The following is a 17,549-nucleotide window of genomic DNA, read 5'->3' as shown; positions in this document are numbered from 1 at the left end:
AGCCCCCCATTCACACTGGTGCAACTTGTCATGCGATTTGACTGGTCCAAATCGCATGACAAGTCACACCTTATGGTCCACAATGGAACTGTTCAAATAGGTGCAACGCTGACTTTGCGGTGCCGCACCAATTTGAAAAAGTAGTTCCTGCACTACTTTTGGTGATTTTAGAGAGAGAACGGGGGATGGAAGAAGAAAGAAAGAAAGAAAGAAAGAAAGAAAGAAAGAAAAAAAAGAAAGAAAGAAAGAAAGAAAGAAAGAAAGAAAGAAAGAAAGAAAGAAAGAAAGAAAGAAAGAAAGAAAGAAAGAAAGAAACAAAGACAGAGAGAAAGAGGGATGGAAGGAGACAGATAGAAAGAAAGAGGGATGGAGATAGAGAAAGAAAGAGGGATGGAGGGAGGCAGAGAGAAACAAATAATGTGGATGGATAGAGAGAAAGAGAGCAAAGAAAGAGGGATGGAGGGAGAGAAAGAAAGCAAAGAAAGAGGGATGGAGGGAGAGAAAGAAAGGAGAGAAAGAGGGATGGAGGAAGGCAAAGAGAAACAAAGAAGGAGAGAGAGAGAGAAAGAGAGAGAGAGAGAGAAAAGAAAATGAGAAAGAGAGAGAGAGAGAGAGAGAGAAAAGAAAATGAGAAAGAGAGAGAGAGAGAGAGAGAGAAAAGAAAATGAGAAAGAAAGAGAGAGAAGGAAAGAAAGAAAGAAAAAATGAAAGAGGGATGGAGGGAGAGAAAGAAAGCAAAGAAAGAGGGATGGAGGGAGAGAAAGAAAGGAGAGAAAGAGGGATGGAGGAAGGCAAAGAGAAACAAAGAAGGAGAGAGAGAGAGAAAGAGAGAGAGAGAGAAAAGAAAATGAGAAAGAGAGAGAGAGAGAGAGAGAGAAAAGAAAATGAGAAAGAAAGAGAGAGAAGGAAAGAAAGAAAGAAAAAATGAAAGAGGGATGGAGGGAGAGAAAAAGAAAGAAAGCGAGAAGGAAAGAGAGGCCTCCTGTCGTATATATTTACAGTATACGGGTGGAAAGCAGTTAAAGCGGAGTTCCACCCAAAAATGAAAGTTCGTTCCATCTTCTTGCTCCGGGTCACCTGAAAAACAAATGGATAATCACAATTTTTTTTTTTACTTACCTTGTTTAGAAGATAATATACTTACCTTACTTACTTCCTCTCCCTCCCTCGGCGGCCACGGCGATTCGTCAATTCCTGGCTTGCAATGATTCCTGGGAGCTGAACGTCATCGCTCCCAGGAATCAATGCGCCTGCACCGGCCCCGGCGTCCGTTCCGGTGCAGGCGCCGTCATACCATGCTAAACAGCTTCTGGGCATGCCCAGAAGCTGTGCAGGGATGACGCTGCAGACCCGGAAGTGATGGCGGGGCCGGTGCAGTGCATTGTGGGACCGAAGAGGACGGAAGAGGACGGAGAAGAGGATTGCGCTGGCTTCAAGCTGCCCACACCTGAGATGGCAGCGCTGGAGAAGACATTTTCAAGGTAAGTATTTCTTCTTGCAGGTAAGTGCAACCCGGGACAGATCAGAGGCTAGCCATTGTGGAATGCACTAGCCCTGACTGTTCCGGGGGTATTTTTATGTATTTTTTTGATTTTTAGGTGGAACTCGCTTCAACCACTTGCCAATCGCTGCCCGACTATATACGGCGGCGGTCAGCCCCTCCCAGGCAAAGTGATGTACAGGTACGTCACTAGCCTGGGAGCGAATAGGGGGTGAGCGCCGCTGCCGGAGGCGCGCTCCCGCCCCCGCTCGTACCAGAGGAAGCCCGCGCGTGTGACCGGCGGACCCGATGTCCACCGGTCACTCGCGATTGTCGGGTGGAGAGGGAGAAAGGCAGGCGGCTAGTGTAAACAAAGCCGCCTGTCATTCTCCCCTGTGTAAAAACACAGATCACTCGGTCCTGTTATGTAGGACCGTTGATCGGTGCTATTACAGCACTAGCCACATCCAATCACAGTTAGAAGCACGCCCCTAGGGACACACTTAACCCCTCCCTCTCCAATAAAGTTAACCCCTTCCCTGCCAGTGTCATTTTTACAGTAACAGTGCATATATATAGCACTGATTACTGTAGTAATGTCACTGGTACCCCCAAAAGTGTCAAAAATGTCAGTCAAGGGTCCGATCTGTCCCGCGCAATGTCGCAGTACCGCAAAAGAAATCGCAGATCGCCGCCATTACGCGTTAAAAAAAAAATGACAAAAATCTTTCCCTTAGTTAGTAAACGCAATAACTTTTGCGCAAACCAATCAAAATACGCTTATTGTGATTTTTTTTACCAAACATAGGTAGCAGAAAACAAATTGGCCAAAAATTTAAAAAAGTTTTGATTTTTACATTTTTTTTGGGGGAATTTCAAATAAAAAAATGTGAAAAATATTATTTTTGCAAAATTGACGCTCTTTTTTTGTTTATAGCGCATGATCAAAAAATTACACAGGTGATCGAATACCACCTGAGTGAAAGCTCTGTTTGTGGGAAAAAAAGGACGCCAAATTCGTTTGGGTACAGCGTCGCACGACCGCGCAATTGTCCGTTAAAGTCACGCAGTGCCGAATCGCAAAATACCCCCTGGTCAGAAAGGGGGTAAAATCTTCCCGGGCTTAAGTGGTTAAAGGAGAATTATACAAAAAAAAAATAAATAAAAAATAGTTAAACCCACAAGTGCTTTTTTTTTCCTCTACTATTCCTTTATACTAGTTTTTGAAATTTACAAATGCAGCAACTTAGAAAGTGAATAAAAGATTTAGCACTGGGAAACACTATTTGAAAAATAAAAATGTGGATTTTATATACAACTATATAGAACAGACCAAAAGGAGGGACAAATGAGGAGGAAAGAAGGACTTTGTTCCAATTCAGGGACAGTCCCCGAAATCAGGGACAGTTGGGAGCTATGCATGAGTCGTACTGTTAATAGTAACATTCTCTCAGCTGAGAAGCCGGTGTTCCGTGAAAGTATAGTCACTCCACCATTCACATAAAGAGAATGGAACTTTAAACATCCTCTCACAACTCTCAGCACACAACAACCAATCACAGCCTGGTCCTTACACGACAACCAATCAAAGTTCGCTCAGCTCAAACCCAACCAGCTGATGTACTGCGATTCTTAGGCCCGACGCTATTGGTCTTTTCCTCGTGCAGCGCCTATTGGCCATGAATCAGGAAATGGGCGTAGACTCACGACGGCCGGGGCGTGTACTGACGATTTACACTCAATTTTCCAAGAGCTTCCGGAGTAGAGGGCCGTCACCCGGTATAACGGGATATAAAAGCCGGATGTGGAGCGGCGTGTAAGGTATGACGGGACTTGTTTACTTGGCCCTTTAATAAAACTCCAGTGCGCTCCCCCAGCTTTATAGACGTGTGTAATGTCTGTGACAGCGCCTGACATAACACACAACACAGGTCACGTGACAGCCCGATCAATAGCTGTGCTGGGGCAGCTGTACCCCTCTGTAGAAGGAGTGTGGTGGTGTCACCTCTCCTGGAGGATGTCACAGGAGTACATTGCTGGTGGTCACCCCTTCCCCTGGGGGGCATTATTGCATGATCTGCTATGTGAATGTCTCCATTTATACTGATAATGGCCTGGCTATGTTTGTGCTCAGTTTGGTATTAGCTGCTGCCATAGAATAGAATCTATTCAATAGATAATGAAGTATGAGGGAAGGCAGATCTGAGCTGGATCAATGACTTGGGGCTTGTTCACACCAGCAGCTGCGCTGATTGGAGGAACAGTGCTGATGCGTTGGTTCTGGCACATCGCACTGTTTACTTCTTTATTTTTTTGTCAGAACTTTATTAAAATGTCACAAGTGACATTTCATTCACTTCTATTCATCGCAGCCATGTTGCGACACAGTAGTTTGCGTCTCAAAACGCATTAAAAAACACAGGCTTTCTGATCAGGTTCGCCTGTCAGTTTTTCAGGTGGATCTGATGGGGCGGTCCAGTCATCTCAATGGTTAGGTGGTGTAAATGGACATGTGTCCCTCCTACTCCGATATGGGAGCTGATCTCCTACTGATCAGAACGGAATCTGCTCCGTGTGAAAGGGGCATTAGGCTGCATTCGCACAGGTGCACATGGCGGTGGCAGGAATCGACTGATTCCTGCACCAATGTGGCAGCCACCTCCAACCGCCGAGCCCTGTACACTTCAATGACAGGTTGGCGGTGGTCGCAGCTATCTGGGGCTGTCCGCCCGGCCAATGATTTCCAGCGGTGATCACTGCTGGACACGCTCTATATGAGTTCAGCTGCGATCACCACTGGCAATCGCTGGCTGGGCAGACAGGCGTGGATAGCTGCAGCTGGGTGCCATGCACAACTGCTTCAGATTTTGTCTACTACAGTTTTAGTAAATTCGCCCCTCATGGTACTTCCAGGTATAAAGAGCACGTGCTTCATTCCACTTCCTGCTTTGTAAAAGCGCTGGTGCTTGTGATTGGCACCCAACCCTGTCACATGGTAAGGGAGTCCTTGTTTAAGTATTTGAGTACAAGTCTGCATATACAGGCGGTCCCTGGGTTACAAACATCCGACTTACATATGTCTACTACTTACAAACGGAGGGAGACAACAGGAAGTGAGAGGAAATCTACCCATAGGAAGGGAATCCTAAGGCCCGTACACACGATCAGATTATCGCACGATCTTGCGTCCGATTTTTGTTGCATGCTAGTCTCATATGGAAAGTGAAGAGGTTTCTTTCATACGAAAATTCTCGTACGACAGAATTCAACTTCAGAAGTGATGTCATGTGTTGAATTGTTTTGTATGTGTTCTTTCGTTTCTGAGCATGCCTAGTCTTGCTCTTACAACTGTACTAATTAAAGGAAAATCGGACGTTGTATTGACGTACGATAAAAATTTTATAGCCTGCACATCCAGATTTTGTCAACCGAAAATTCGTAATCAGCTGTCGAAAGCACCATACTAACAATCCGAAAATCGGCAGATCGTTCGTCGGACGAAATGTTACTTCCGATTTTCGTATCGTGTGTACGGGCATTTACTCCTGTAAGAGTTCTCATAGGAAAAAGGTGTCTCCCCTGAAGCTTTATCACCAATCCTTGTTTCCACAACAACCAAAAATGTTCAAAATTCAATTGTCGCAAGGACAAAAAGTGAGGTGAAATATTCAGAACAGGGGCATAAACGGCAAAACAAGCGTTACAGTGGTGTTAACCCTTCCCTATGCTATCCAAAAAACGTAAAAAAATTTTTTGGGCTGGAGCGACACTTAAAAAAATGTACCTGTTCCAAGTTACATACAAATTTAACTTAAGAACAAGCCTACAGATCCTATCTTGTTTGTAACCTGTGGATTGCCTGTATCCCTTAGTTTGGCTGACAAGTACTCTGTCATGCAACACCGTACCAAAATTAATTTTATATAGTTTTTTAAAGCGGAGTTCTACCCAAAAGTGGAAGCTCTGCTTATGTCTCCTACCCCCTTTGGCACCTTTCGGGGGGGGAGGGGGGGGGGGAGCGGGTACCTGTTTTTGACGGGTACCTGTCCCCCCACTTCTGCTGGACCTCGACGCGGCGAGGTTCATCAGAAGTTCGGCCGGCCTCCTCCTTCCCTGCCGCAGGGCCATTTAGAAACCGCAGCGCGCTTCGCGCATGCGCAGTAGTAAATCAGCTGTGATGCAGCAAGGATTCACTGCTGGTTTCCCTTAGGCTATGTTCACATGTAGGCGTTGCTATTTTATAGGCGTTTTTACAAGCGTTTTACAGGCATTTTACAGGTGTTTTTACAGGCGTTTTTTGCAGGTGTTTGGAGGAAGGCATTGACATCTAACAAAAACGCTTGTAATCTGCCCAAAATGAAGCTCATGTACTTTTGGAGCATCAGGCTTTTTGCTCAAGGTGTCGGAACGCTTAGATGTGAACAGGGGCCATTGAAATGAATAGGATTTATCTTGTTGGACGTTTTTTGAACTGATCCTTAGAGCTGAAAATCGCCCCAAAACGCCTACATGTGAACGTAGCCTTACCGGCTATGGCAGCGGCAGCAACCGAGAGCTGATGGAAACATCGACTGGGGTTCTGACATTGCTGGATTCCACACAAGTAAGTGTCCTAATATTAAGCCAGCAGCTAATGTATGTGTAGCTGCTGACTTTAAAATTTTCCATGGGGGGGGGGGGGGTGGGGCTGGAGCACCGCTGTATTTTTTTTTTTTTTTGGCAGAGCTTTCTTTTGGTGGTATTTATTAACTACTGGCTTAACCACTGTCTTTACATTTTTAATACAAAACAGAAAAAAAATAACATTTTGACAAAAACAATAATTGCTTACTAAATATATACATAATAAATAAAAATGCCAGGACTGTATAAACACACCCCTTTAGTGCCGGTTCACATTTGTGCGATGCGGGAATACTGCGAATATACAGCGTGTTCCCGCATCGCATCCGCACCCCTGGCAGTTCACACTGCCATATGCAATATGCTGGGGGTGTCAATTAAAAGTTAACGACAGCCCCAGATCAGATCGCATATCGCAGTGCGATCTGAAAGTTCGCACAGAATGGGTTCGCACTAGTGTGAACCACCATGCGATCCGATTCTGCTGCGGACCAAAAAAAGGGTCCTGTGCGTGTTTCAGTGCGATTGCGGTGCGAATTCAGCCATACAAACTGTATGGCTGAATTTGCACCGCACAAACATCACATGTCATTTTAGGAGCAGTGCGCTCTGAATTACATGCAATCTCTGTGATCGCACAAATGTGAACCGGCACTTAGGAATGTAGACTCCTCAAGGTGATCTAATTTTTTGCCACAGTGTTTTGCAAATGAAGAATGATGCGGGTATTATGGTGGTTAAACTAGAGCTTGGTAATGGTGCACTAGATACACTATCAACTCAAGTTAATATTGAACCCCACGGACTAAGACTGGGATGCCATGAAAGTTCATGTGCGTGTAAAGGAAGGTGTCCCAATACTTTTGACAATATAATGTATAATAAATGTACACCGAGAGGAAGAGGTGAATGGGTTAATGTTCAGGTCACATACAGTGGAAGGATGGAGAGGACAAGGTTAATGTTCAGATTTGCAGAATAAGAGAAGTGAAAAGTTAATATTAAAGCGGAGTTCCGGCCTCAAAATCAACAGAATCGATTTTGTGCCATCCGCTTGCTGAGTGTAACCTGAAAAACAATTGGATAGTCCCGATTTTTTTTTTTTTTTTTTACTTACCTTGATTCAGAAGAAAATATACTCCCCTTTCTTCCACTTCCACCCTCTGCGGCCGCGGCCTGCGCCGCCACTTCCTGCCCTGCAATGCGTCCTGGGAGCTCTTACTCATCACTCCCAGAAGGCAATGGGCAGTGACGTAGGCGGCCGGCCGCTCCTCTCATCGCGTTATTTGCAAAAAGGAAATGATGCTATGATATGGAAACCGATTGCATAGTACTGTGCATGCGCGAGATTTCGCGCCGCATTCTGCATACACAATGAGCTTAAACCAGGAAGAAGGAATGACATCTATACACTGCGGCTTCGTATAACCCCAGCAAAGATAGCCGCGCTTAGCAAAGGATTTTAAAAGTAAGAATTTCTGATAAAACATATAAAACTATTAACTACGGGATTAGCGGATATATTAAGGGCTAAGGATCACTGTTTGGGCAGTATTTTTATCAAAAAAAACGTTTCTGAGGCCGGAACTCCGCCTTAAGGTCATTTCACAGAAAGATAAAGATTGGATGTACGAGGAGGTGAAAAAAAAAAAAATGATCCCGCACTTTGTGAAAATCCCTCACCATGAATTGTCTGCTGCAGATGATCTATTAAATAATTCCCTATTTATAAATGACTATTATCTCCTTTTTCCATTGTAAGAGGAAAGGGAATGAACAACAATGTAAACAGTAGCATGTTTACATTTGTGATCGCTGTGATTGGTCATTACAGCAATCACAAGGTAGAGAGCTGCTCTGATTGGCTCAGTACACTCTCTGTGATTTGAGCCGTCCAATGGTGACTTAGTTCACAGTCATTAATGGATGCAACAACCGCCCAATGGTGCTTTCTCCAATGCCCTTTACAAACAGAAAAACACTGAGTAAATAACAGTCCATCGCTTCTCCGTTAAAAAAAAAAAAAATAAGGCAGTAGTGAAGTGGGTAAGCTCCAGGTCGCAGTTTAGAGCTTACACAGGGTTTTGTCTCTTTGCTCCGAGTGGGTGAACTCAATGATGTGATTAAAAGGAAGGAGAGTATGTGCAGTTGGTGCGGCTGCATTGTTGCTCTGCTTTAGGTTTTTTTTTCTCAGGAGTTCATCTTTAAATTGATTGTAAAGGGATATTTTTCTTTTAAAATAACAAAAGTGGTATATGTACCTGCTCTGTGCAATGGGTTTGCACAGAGCATCCCCAATCCCTCTCTTCTTGGGTCCCCCGCATGTGCTCCTGGGCTCCCCCTCACAGTTGAGTTCTCCAATAGCAAGCCGATTGCTATGGGGCACACAACTGTGCTCGCTCCCAAGCTGCTCTCTGTGTGTCTCGACCCCGCCCTTGCTCCCTTCTCACTGGCTGTGATTCACAGCAGCAGGAGCCAATGGCTCCTGCTGCTGCCTCAGAGCCAGTGAGAAGAGAGAGAGCAGCTATGTTGCTCTCATGTACAGCATTGGATGGTTATTGGGCTCAGGTAAGTATAAAAGGGGGATGGAGGGGGAGCTGCACACAGAAGGCTACAAAATCTTCTGCCTTTAGAACCACTTTAATCCTAGATGTGAGCCAGGCAGGGATCACCTGGACACTGCTTGCTTTTAGCATAGGTGAGAAGCAGCGGGCGTTCTTCATGCTGCCTTTAAGCAATTTTGCCACTCCACTGAAGTTTGCCAGGCAAGTAATATCTATAAAGAAGAATGTAAATACTTGCCTCTCTTGCCAACTTGCTGATGTGCTGTACAGAAATTCTGTGTATATTTTGAATGGCATGTTGCAGAAATTTGCTTTAGTTAGTTCTTGCTTTACTGTTTATGCTCTTTAAAATTTTAAATCTCCCATTAAACAGATTTCCAAAACTGAATATATATTTCTTTCTTTTTGTATTTCAGATATCTTGTAGTTTCACCAGGCTACAGATGAAAAAAGTGAATGCATCATGGGCAACCAGTTAGCAGGAATTGCCCCATCTCAGATCTTGTCTGTGGATAGCTATTTTTCAGATATCCACGATTTTGAGTATGACAAGAGCCTGGGAAGTACGCGGTTCTTTAAGGTCGCTCGGGCCAAGCACCGCGAAGGTTTGGTTGTGGTCAAAGTATTTGCTATCCAAGACCCATCTCTACCACTCACTAATTATAAGCAGGAACTTGAGGAGTTAAAAATTCGGCTTTGTTCATCTCAGAACTGCCTCCCTTTTCAGAAGTTTACCTTGAATGAAAAAGCTGCTCTACTTTTTAGACAATATGTCAGAGACAACCTGTATGACCGTATAAGCACCCGGCCTTTTCTAAACAACATAGAGAAGCGATGGATTGCATTCCAGATCCTAACCGCTGTGGACCAGGCACACAAATCTGGTGTGTGTCATGGAGATATCAAGACAGAAAATGTAATGGTTACCAGTTGGAACTGGGTCCTTCTCACAGACTTTGCAAGTTTCAAGCCAACATATCTTCCAGAAGATAACCCTGCAGATTTTAATTACTTCTTCGATACTTCCCGTAGAAGAACTTGTTATATAGCCCCAGAGAGGTTTGTGGATGGGACTACTTTTTCCACAGAGGATCCTTCTACACCTCTGGTTGACCTGACGAACAACAACCAACGAACTCGAGGAGATCTTAAGCGAGCTATGGATATCTTCTCTGCCGGTACTTATATTGTAGCATGTACAAACTGTTATATTGTATAAATGGTGGTTATATTGCTGGTCATATGTGTAAAGTCAGAGGTAGAAACTAGAAAGACATTTATTCATTGTAGTCCAGTCTTTGAAACAGTCAATAAAAGTAAACTGTGAAGGTGTTAAAGCGGAACTAAACCCTCCTATCATTTTAAGGCCAAGGAAGCTGCCATTTAGCCTCTGTTTGATCTTCAACTGCCATGATGCTGCACATGTGATCAGCTAGGACACCAGACATTTGATGGTTTGACAGTTTGGTTGAGAACGCAAGCAAATGGGACAGTTACATTCCTTGCACGTTTTGGAATGTTACAGTTTTTTTTTTTAAATGTTAAATTGATGGGTTTAGTTCCGCTTTAAGTGCAGGCATGTGCCTGTAGCTAAACAAGCAAAAAATTGGGGGAGCAAACCCTGAACATGTATATCTAAAGCCGGTGCAGCTATTAACCAAGCGACACATATATTAAAAAAGAATAGCGCACACATGCTAAATAAATGACTATCAAATATGGAGACAATCCATAAATAAAAATGGGGATTTGGTCCCACCATATGGCCATATCGTGCTCAAGCCCACCACTACGTCAAAGTACCCCACTGACAATGGGGTACTTTGACGTAGTGGTGGGCTTGAGCACGATATGGCCATATGGTGGGACCAAATCCCCATTTTTATTTATGGATTGTCTCCATATTTGATAGTAATTTCTTTAACATCTGTGCACTATTATTTTTTAATATATGTGCCTGTAGCTGTCTCCAAAACCTTTACAGGTCCAAATGTCAGGCTGTAATTCTGATAAAAGCTTTCCTCCATGTACTACCTACCTCCTCTGCACTTCTATTGCCAAGTGAGGCTGGCCATCTTGGTGGTGGGCCAAAAGGAACAAGGCTTAAAGCGGAGTACAAGCCTAACGCACTCACCTGTCCAACGGTCCAGCGATGCGGCCGCCCGAAGCCTCGCTCTTCTCCCTCTCTGCTCTCCGGCGCCGGCATCACTGGTGTGGGCACCCGGCTGTGACAGTTTGCGGCTTCACAGCCGGGTACGCACTGCGCATGCGCGAGTTGCGCTACACGTCGTGATTGGCCGGCAATCTTCTGGGACCTCTGCATTGTCCCAGAAGATTGTAGGGAGGGAGGGCGAGAGGAGAACTTGCGATCAGGGCGCCGCGGCGCTCCGAGCGGAAGTGGGATCGGGTACCTGTCAAAACTAGGTACCCGCTCCCCCCCCAAAAATGACATGCCAAATGTGGCATGTCAGGGGGTTAGCACTACCTAAAGCGGAAGTTCCACTTTTGGGTGGAACTCCGCTTTAAGGCCTTTTTCACACCATGGAGATGTTTGTTTTTCTGCACGCGTTTTGCAAGAGCTCAAAGAATACAATGGTTCTCTATGTGCACTGTTTACACCACAACATGCAGATTTTTTCTGTGCAGGAATCTGCAATGTGTATGCAGTTTTCTGCACAGAAAAAAAAATTTACATGAAATTAACATTGGTTTGAACACATAACTGATGTGCATTAAAACTCATTGAAATGCGCATAGAAAATGGTTTGAAACTGATGTCTCTGCAAGTGAAATCTGCACGGTTTTCCCATCAATTTCCATGCACATATGGTATGAACGAGCCCTAAATGTGTTGCTGCTTGCCTGTCAGAACAGGCTGGCATTTGGCTGTGAGAGGAGGGTCTGGAAGGCTGCTGCAGGTACTGTATGTGCTGGTACAATAAAACCTTCCCACACAAAGATCCTGTGCATTAGATAAATGTTGTGTGTGGATACCTGTGGCCCAAACCAAGCAACATATGAAACACAAACAACTGGAAATATTATAAGGGACAGGTATCAAAACACACTTTATTGAAACACACAGTACAATAAACTGAAATGTAAACCCCAAAGTTAGTGACATAATTCCAAATTGTAACTAGATAATGACTGAGTTGTTTAAGTTTATTAATTAAAGAAATAGGAAAAAACTGTGCTTTTTTTTTTTTATACTGACAGATTATGTTTTTTTCTTTGGCAGGGTGTGTAATAGCAGAACTGTTCACAGAGGGAGTGCCCTTATTTGACTTGTCACAGCTTTTAGCTTACAAAAAAGGACAGTTTTCACCAGATCAAGTGTTGAGCAAGATCGAAGATGGCTGTATCAGACAACTGGTAAGTCCTAGGCAAAGAATTCGTAAGTGCCAATTCATATTAATATGTTGCAGTAGTGCGCATTTTTTGCACACTGTTCAAATGAATAGGCTGCTTTAACACAATGTTGTTAAAGCAGTTGTATCCTCACATAAAAAAATAACAAACCCTGCAGGAGAAAGGCATAATGAGCTAGTATGCAGCGCATACTAGCTCATTATGAAATACTTACCTTAAAACGAAGCCCCGACACGGTCGCCTTAATAGCGCTTAGGGAGCTGGCATGTTCCCTCAGCATCTCTTCCGGGTTCGGCGGCTCCGGTGCTGTGAGTGGCCGGAGCCGCGATGACGTCACTCCTGTGCATGCGCGCGGGAGTTTACGAGCCGGCAAGGAGCCGGCAAAGAGCTCTGAAGGTCCGCCGGACCTTCAGAGCGCATGTGCTGCTGGTGTCAGCGGCTGCATGCAGGGCGAATATCTCCTAAACCGTGCAGGTTTAGGAGATATTCATTTTACCTACAGGTAAGCCTTATTATAGGCTTACCTGTAGGTAAAAGTTTAATGACGGAGTATACTACCGCTTTAACAAAACACAACACAATCAGGTTATATTACTATTTCTATTTGAATTGTAAACCTTTAGTATCTTATACTTTCAAAACTTAACATGGTTTTACCTTAACCACCTTGGCGGTAATCCTGAGCGTGACTCGGGGTTGATTTTTTCTATCAGGAGCGGTAACCCCGAGTCACGCTCGGGGTGGATGTGCAGAGAGCGCAGCAGTGTTCTCTTACCTTCTCCTGGCGATCCAGCGATGATCTCTCATTGCTGAGATCGCCAGCCGAGAGTCCCGCCGCTCCTCCGTCCTCCGTCGGTCTGATCACTTCCTAGTTCCGTTCCCTGCAGCAGCAATGCTGCATGGGAGCGGAACTAGGGAGGGAAATTAAAAAAAAAACAAAAAAAAAAACATTGCACAAAACACAAAACACATTTTATATTATATATAAATATATATATATATATATATATATATATATATATATATATATATATATATATATGCGCATATATATATATAAAATTATATTATTGATTCAATTATAATTCATGCGTTATATATTTTATATATATATATATATATATATATATATATATATACACACACACACACACATATATCTATATATAATATATAATGCATGAATTATAATCTAATCAATAATATAATTTTATTATATAGATTATATATTAAATAATAAAATAATATTATTGATTCGATTATAATTCACGCGTTTGTGTTTCAAATTTATCACATCTGGGATGTCTACTAGAGTCTTGTTTTGGTCAGGTTTAAGTCAGTAATTACTAAGAATTGTAGGCCTATAATACATAACGCCAAATTTCCATGAAAACAATTGTACCGCTTTTGGTATGTAATTCCTGACATAATCATACCGCCAGGGAGGTTAATGCATTCTCTGCTGCACCCACACGGCCACGTCATTCATTCACAGAGTTCTGTGAATGAATGAACTACAAGTACTGACAGCCTTTGCGGCTTATGGATTGTAATTCTCAATGAAGAACCATGGCGCTGTTGAGCGCTTTAGCTAGTTCATTGACTCTTCCGGCTATTGTGTAACTGCCTGCCCGTACGAGGTACGAGCAGGCAGCTTACACTGACAGTCTAAATAAGCCCTGCATTGCACCCGCGATCTGCTGAACATAGATGCAATGCTATCCAGGCTAATTTTTTTTACCTGCAAAAAAATTTGCATTTATTTTTATATAAAGGTCAACTTATTCTTTAAGTAACTCCACCACTTATACTTTGGTTTTCCTAAACCCTTCACTCTAACCCCTAAAATAGTTTCCTTATACATAACCTTCTCCAACATTTCTCTGTTGTACTATTCCTAAATACCCAAATCTGTCATGAGAAAATTATGGAAGGTGAAATTTATCACCTTGTTCTGAACATGAAAGTTGACTGGCTGAGTCACTCACCAGGAACAAGCATGCAGACCAGGAATTTTGGAGAATAGTTAAAGATTATTGTCTGTCTGCTTGTTCCAGGCTAGTGATTGGAGTAAATATTGAGACATTAGAGTCGGCGTGACAGCCCAAAATTTTCAGAAGGGAAGGTAAGTTATAGCAGCCTCCATGCCTTTCACAGCACTGGTTTCCCTAAAGTGATTTGGTCAAAATAAAATAAGAGCTGCTCACAGGCATAAAGTGCAGGGATCTAGAAGTTTTTATTTACCTAAGTATCTATTAAGAACATCCAGCATTGGGCCATAGCAGAGTTTGGGAGTGGGTTTAAATGAAATAAACCTGACAGATCACAGCACTGACGCAAGCGATGTTAGTACAACAATCTCCCCTGCTGTGTTATTGTATTCTGACAGGGGAGAGCATCCCATCAGGACACTGATCAGAATGATGGTTTTCTATCATGCCTATTCAATAAAAGCTGGTTGGACAGGAGGCTGAGTACACGGGCCAAAAGTCGGACAGTTTCTACTGAACTGAGCGTGTTTGGCTGATTTTTGGCTTGTGTGTACCTGGCATTACACTTACCTAAATTGATTTCTAAATTAATCACATCATATAATCTTCTCTTCTCTTCTGATTACTCACTCAACATGTATATCGAAAACACAGTGGGGTGGGTTTTCTAAAGGCAAATAAATTGTGTGCTTTGCAAGTGCAGTTGCTCCAGAGCTTAGGTAATGAGATTAAGCTTCACTTTGCAAAGAATATCCAATCATATGCAAGGAAATCGGAAAAAAAAAAAAAAACCCTACATTTTTGCATGCGCGTGATTGGATAATGGAAGTAAGCAGAAGTTTCTCTCATTTTCTATGCTCTCTAACAGCTGAATTTGCAAAATCCAGAGTTTATTTTGCCTTTGGTATATCCACCCCAAAGTGAGGATATAATGTAGACCAGATTGTAAAGTGCAGATGAATGTTTTTTTATCAGATATTTTTTTATTGAAAAATTGTAAAACAAGTACAATTAGCACAAAGAAAAGTAAGACAATTACAGTTGGGTAAACCCAGCATATACAACATATCTTCAATAAAACATAGACTTACCCATATAATTTTCCATCCGGCTCCATTATAGTTGTATATGTTAAGCATATAATCAAATATATACAGAGGGCAATATTGTTTACGTTAAGACCTTCCTTAACACGTCTTTCCAATTATAACCAGGAACCCGTATTGTCCAACTCTTTCCTTTATCTCTACCCCAGCTCAATGTTACAAAACTATATGAGGGTAGAAATCAGGGTAAAGAGGATTCTTGTCCCAAATAGATGAGATTCACCTCATGGTACTTGTGAACATGAACAAACTCTTTTTGTATGGAAGAAATATAAACCGAAATAAGAACAAAAAACTTTTTGCCTCTGCATGTTAGAGCTTTCCCTGGATTTTACATTCCCTGATCTTGTTGGGTTTGAGTCAATAGCACCAGACTTTACTTATCTACCATGTAAATACTTAAAGCGGAGTTCCACCCATTTTTAATACGTTGGATTACATAGATGTATGTAATCCTCTTTCAAACGACTTTTACCAATGGAAACTTTTTTTTGCTAGTAAATACCTTATTTTCTTGTTTATTCCTCCTTTCCTCACTTCCGGGTCCGATCGGCGATGACATCATTCGGCGATTCGCAGTGTGTCCTGGGATGTATTCCATGCCAGAAATCTCGCAGTATTACCCAGGAGCTGAGCTGTACTGTGTGTATTAAGGCCGTGACCTGCCCCGCCTCCGCCCCGCCTCCTCTCAGTGAGTTGTACTGCATGTATTGTATTCAGGCCGTTCTCTGCCCCGCCTCCGCGAGGACTGAAAGCATTATATCCTCACTGAGCTCACTGAGAGGAGGCGGGGCGGAGGCGGGGCAGAGCACGGCCTGAATACAATACATAAAGTACAACTCACTGAGAGGAGGCGGGGCGGAGGGGGGGCAGAGAACGGCCTGAATACAATACATGCAGTACAACTCACTCAAAAGTTTCCATTGGTAAAAGTCGTTTTAAAGGGGATTACATACATCTAAAGTTACGAAAATGGATGGAACTCCACTTTAAATCTCGAAACTACTCCTATAGTCAAGAAGAAGAAGTTTTACCTCCTAGAATTCTGTTATATATCAATTGTATCGGGGCTAGTCCAGGAGATGGTTGTTTTTTAGTTAGGTACCTAGCAAGCAAGCAACCAACCTGTTTCTGAAGGGAGAAAACGCTGCTCCAGGTGTCTGATGGTAGCTTAGAGGTGGAATATCCCATAGAGTGCTAGCCCCGGCCCGCCTCCGTGGAAAACTTGTAAGAAAAGAAACGGCCGCACATCCAGGAATTCCAGTTGCCTTTCATTTTCAAAGTGATGACACCAAAGACACCAACATAGGGTCACGTAGACGCGTTTCACACATACATCTTGTGCTTAATCATTAATGTAATGATTAAGCACAAGATGTATGTGTGAAACGCGTCTACGTGACCCTATGTTGGTGTCTTTGGTGTCATCACTTTGGAAATTAAAGTGAATTGGAATTCCTGGATGTGCGGCCGTTTCTTTTCTTACAAACCTGTTTCTGAATAGCTCCATTCACAATACCTGACAAATCAGTGCTACAGAAAGCGGCAAAATCAAATGTTTTGGTTGGACCAAGACCACACCTAAATATGCGTGGATCCCTTCTTTAAATTATTGTTCTGCTATAGCTGACAGACTGTTTGATTCACTTTATTGTTTGTATTGTCTGTAGTAATAGTGTACACCTGACAAACGGGTGTATATAATAGATTGTACACAGAGTAATCTGTCTCTTTATTGTCTTTGAAAGGTCACACAGATGATCCGCCGTGAGCCTGAAAAGCGATTGGCAGCAGAAGATTACCTCAAACAACAAAAGAGCAATGCATTCCCTGAAATATTCTACTCCTTTCTGCAGCCCTACATGGCCCAGTTTGCTAAAGAAACCTTTAACTCTGCTGATGAACGCATCCTGGTTATCCGTAAGGATTTGGATAATATCATCCATAACGTGTGTGGAGACGACCAGAGTGAAAAAGCAGAGGGTGAGACCAAAGAAAATGGCCTCCTTATCTTGGTCTCAGTAATTACCTCCTGTTTGCAGACACTAAAGTATTGTGACTCTAAACTGGCTGCCCTAGAACTTATTCTCCACCTTGCTCCACGTTTAAGTGTTGCGATTCTACTGAATCGCATCACTCCATATCTACTTCACTTTAGTAATGACTCTGTGCCCAGAGTGAAAGCGGAGGCCGTGAGGACATTGACCAAAGTGTTAGCCTTGGTAAAGGAGGTACCTAGGAATGATATCAATATTTACCCGGAGTACATCTTACCTGGCATAGCCCATCTAGCTCAGGATGAAGCCACTATTGTGAGACTAGCATATGCAGGTGAGTAAAAGCTAATTATGGCTGCACATTTCCTATGGTTTTATACATTACGCATTCATCCCACCTCTTAAGACCCCGTTCA

The 17,549-nt window shown here is 43.0% G+C and overlaps 1 protein-coding gene across 1 annotated transcript in view; it reads left to right on the top strand.

Moving 5' to 3' along the window:
- Nucleotides 1–3,166: 3,166 nt before the first annotated feature.
- PIK3R4 (phosphoinositide-3-kinase regulatory subunit 4) overlaps nt 3,167–17,549 on the top strand; it is a 107,777-nt gene continuing 93,394 nt past the window's right edge. The window contains exons 1-4 of the mRNA XM_082258059.1: nt 3,167–3,301; nt 9,084–9,845; nt 11,909–12,042; nt 16,885–17,467. Coding sequence (XP_082114185.1) covers nt 9,131–9,845; nt 11,909–12,042; nt 16,885–17,467 — 1,432 coding nt within the window. The 5' untranslated portion in view covers nt 3,167–3,301; nt 9,084–9,130. The remainder of the gene's footprint in view (nt 3,302–9,083; nt 9,846–11,908; nt 12,043–16,884; nt 17,468–17,549) is intronic.

The sequence above is a fragment of the Pelophylax lessonae genome, assembly GCF_965119305.1.
Source record: "Pelophylax lessonae genome assembly, chromosome: 5".
NCBI classification, from domain to species: Eukaryota; Metazoa; Chordata; class Amphibia; order Anura; family Ranidae; genus Pelophylax; species Pelophylax lessonae.
The sequence above is the reverse complement of the archived record's forward strand: the minus strand, read 5'-3'. Positions and strand labels throughout refer to the sequence as shown.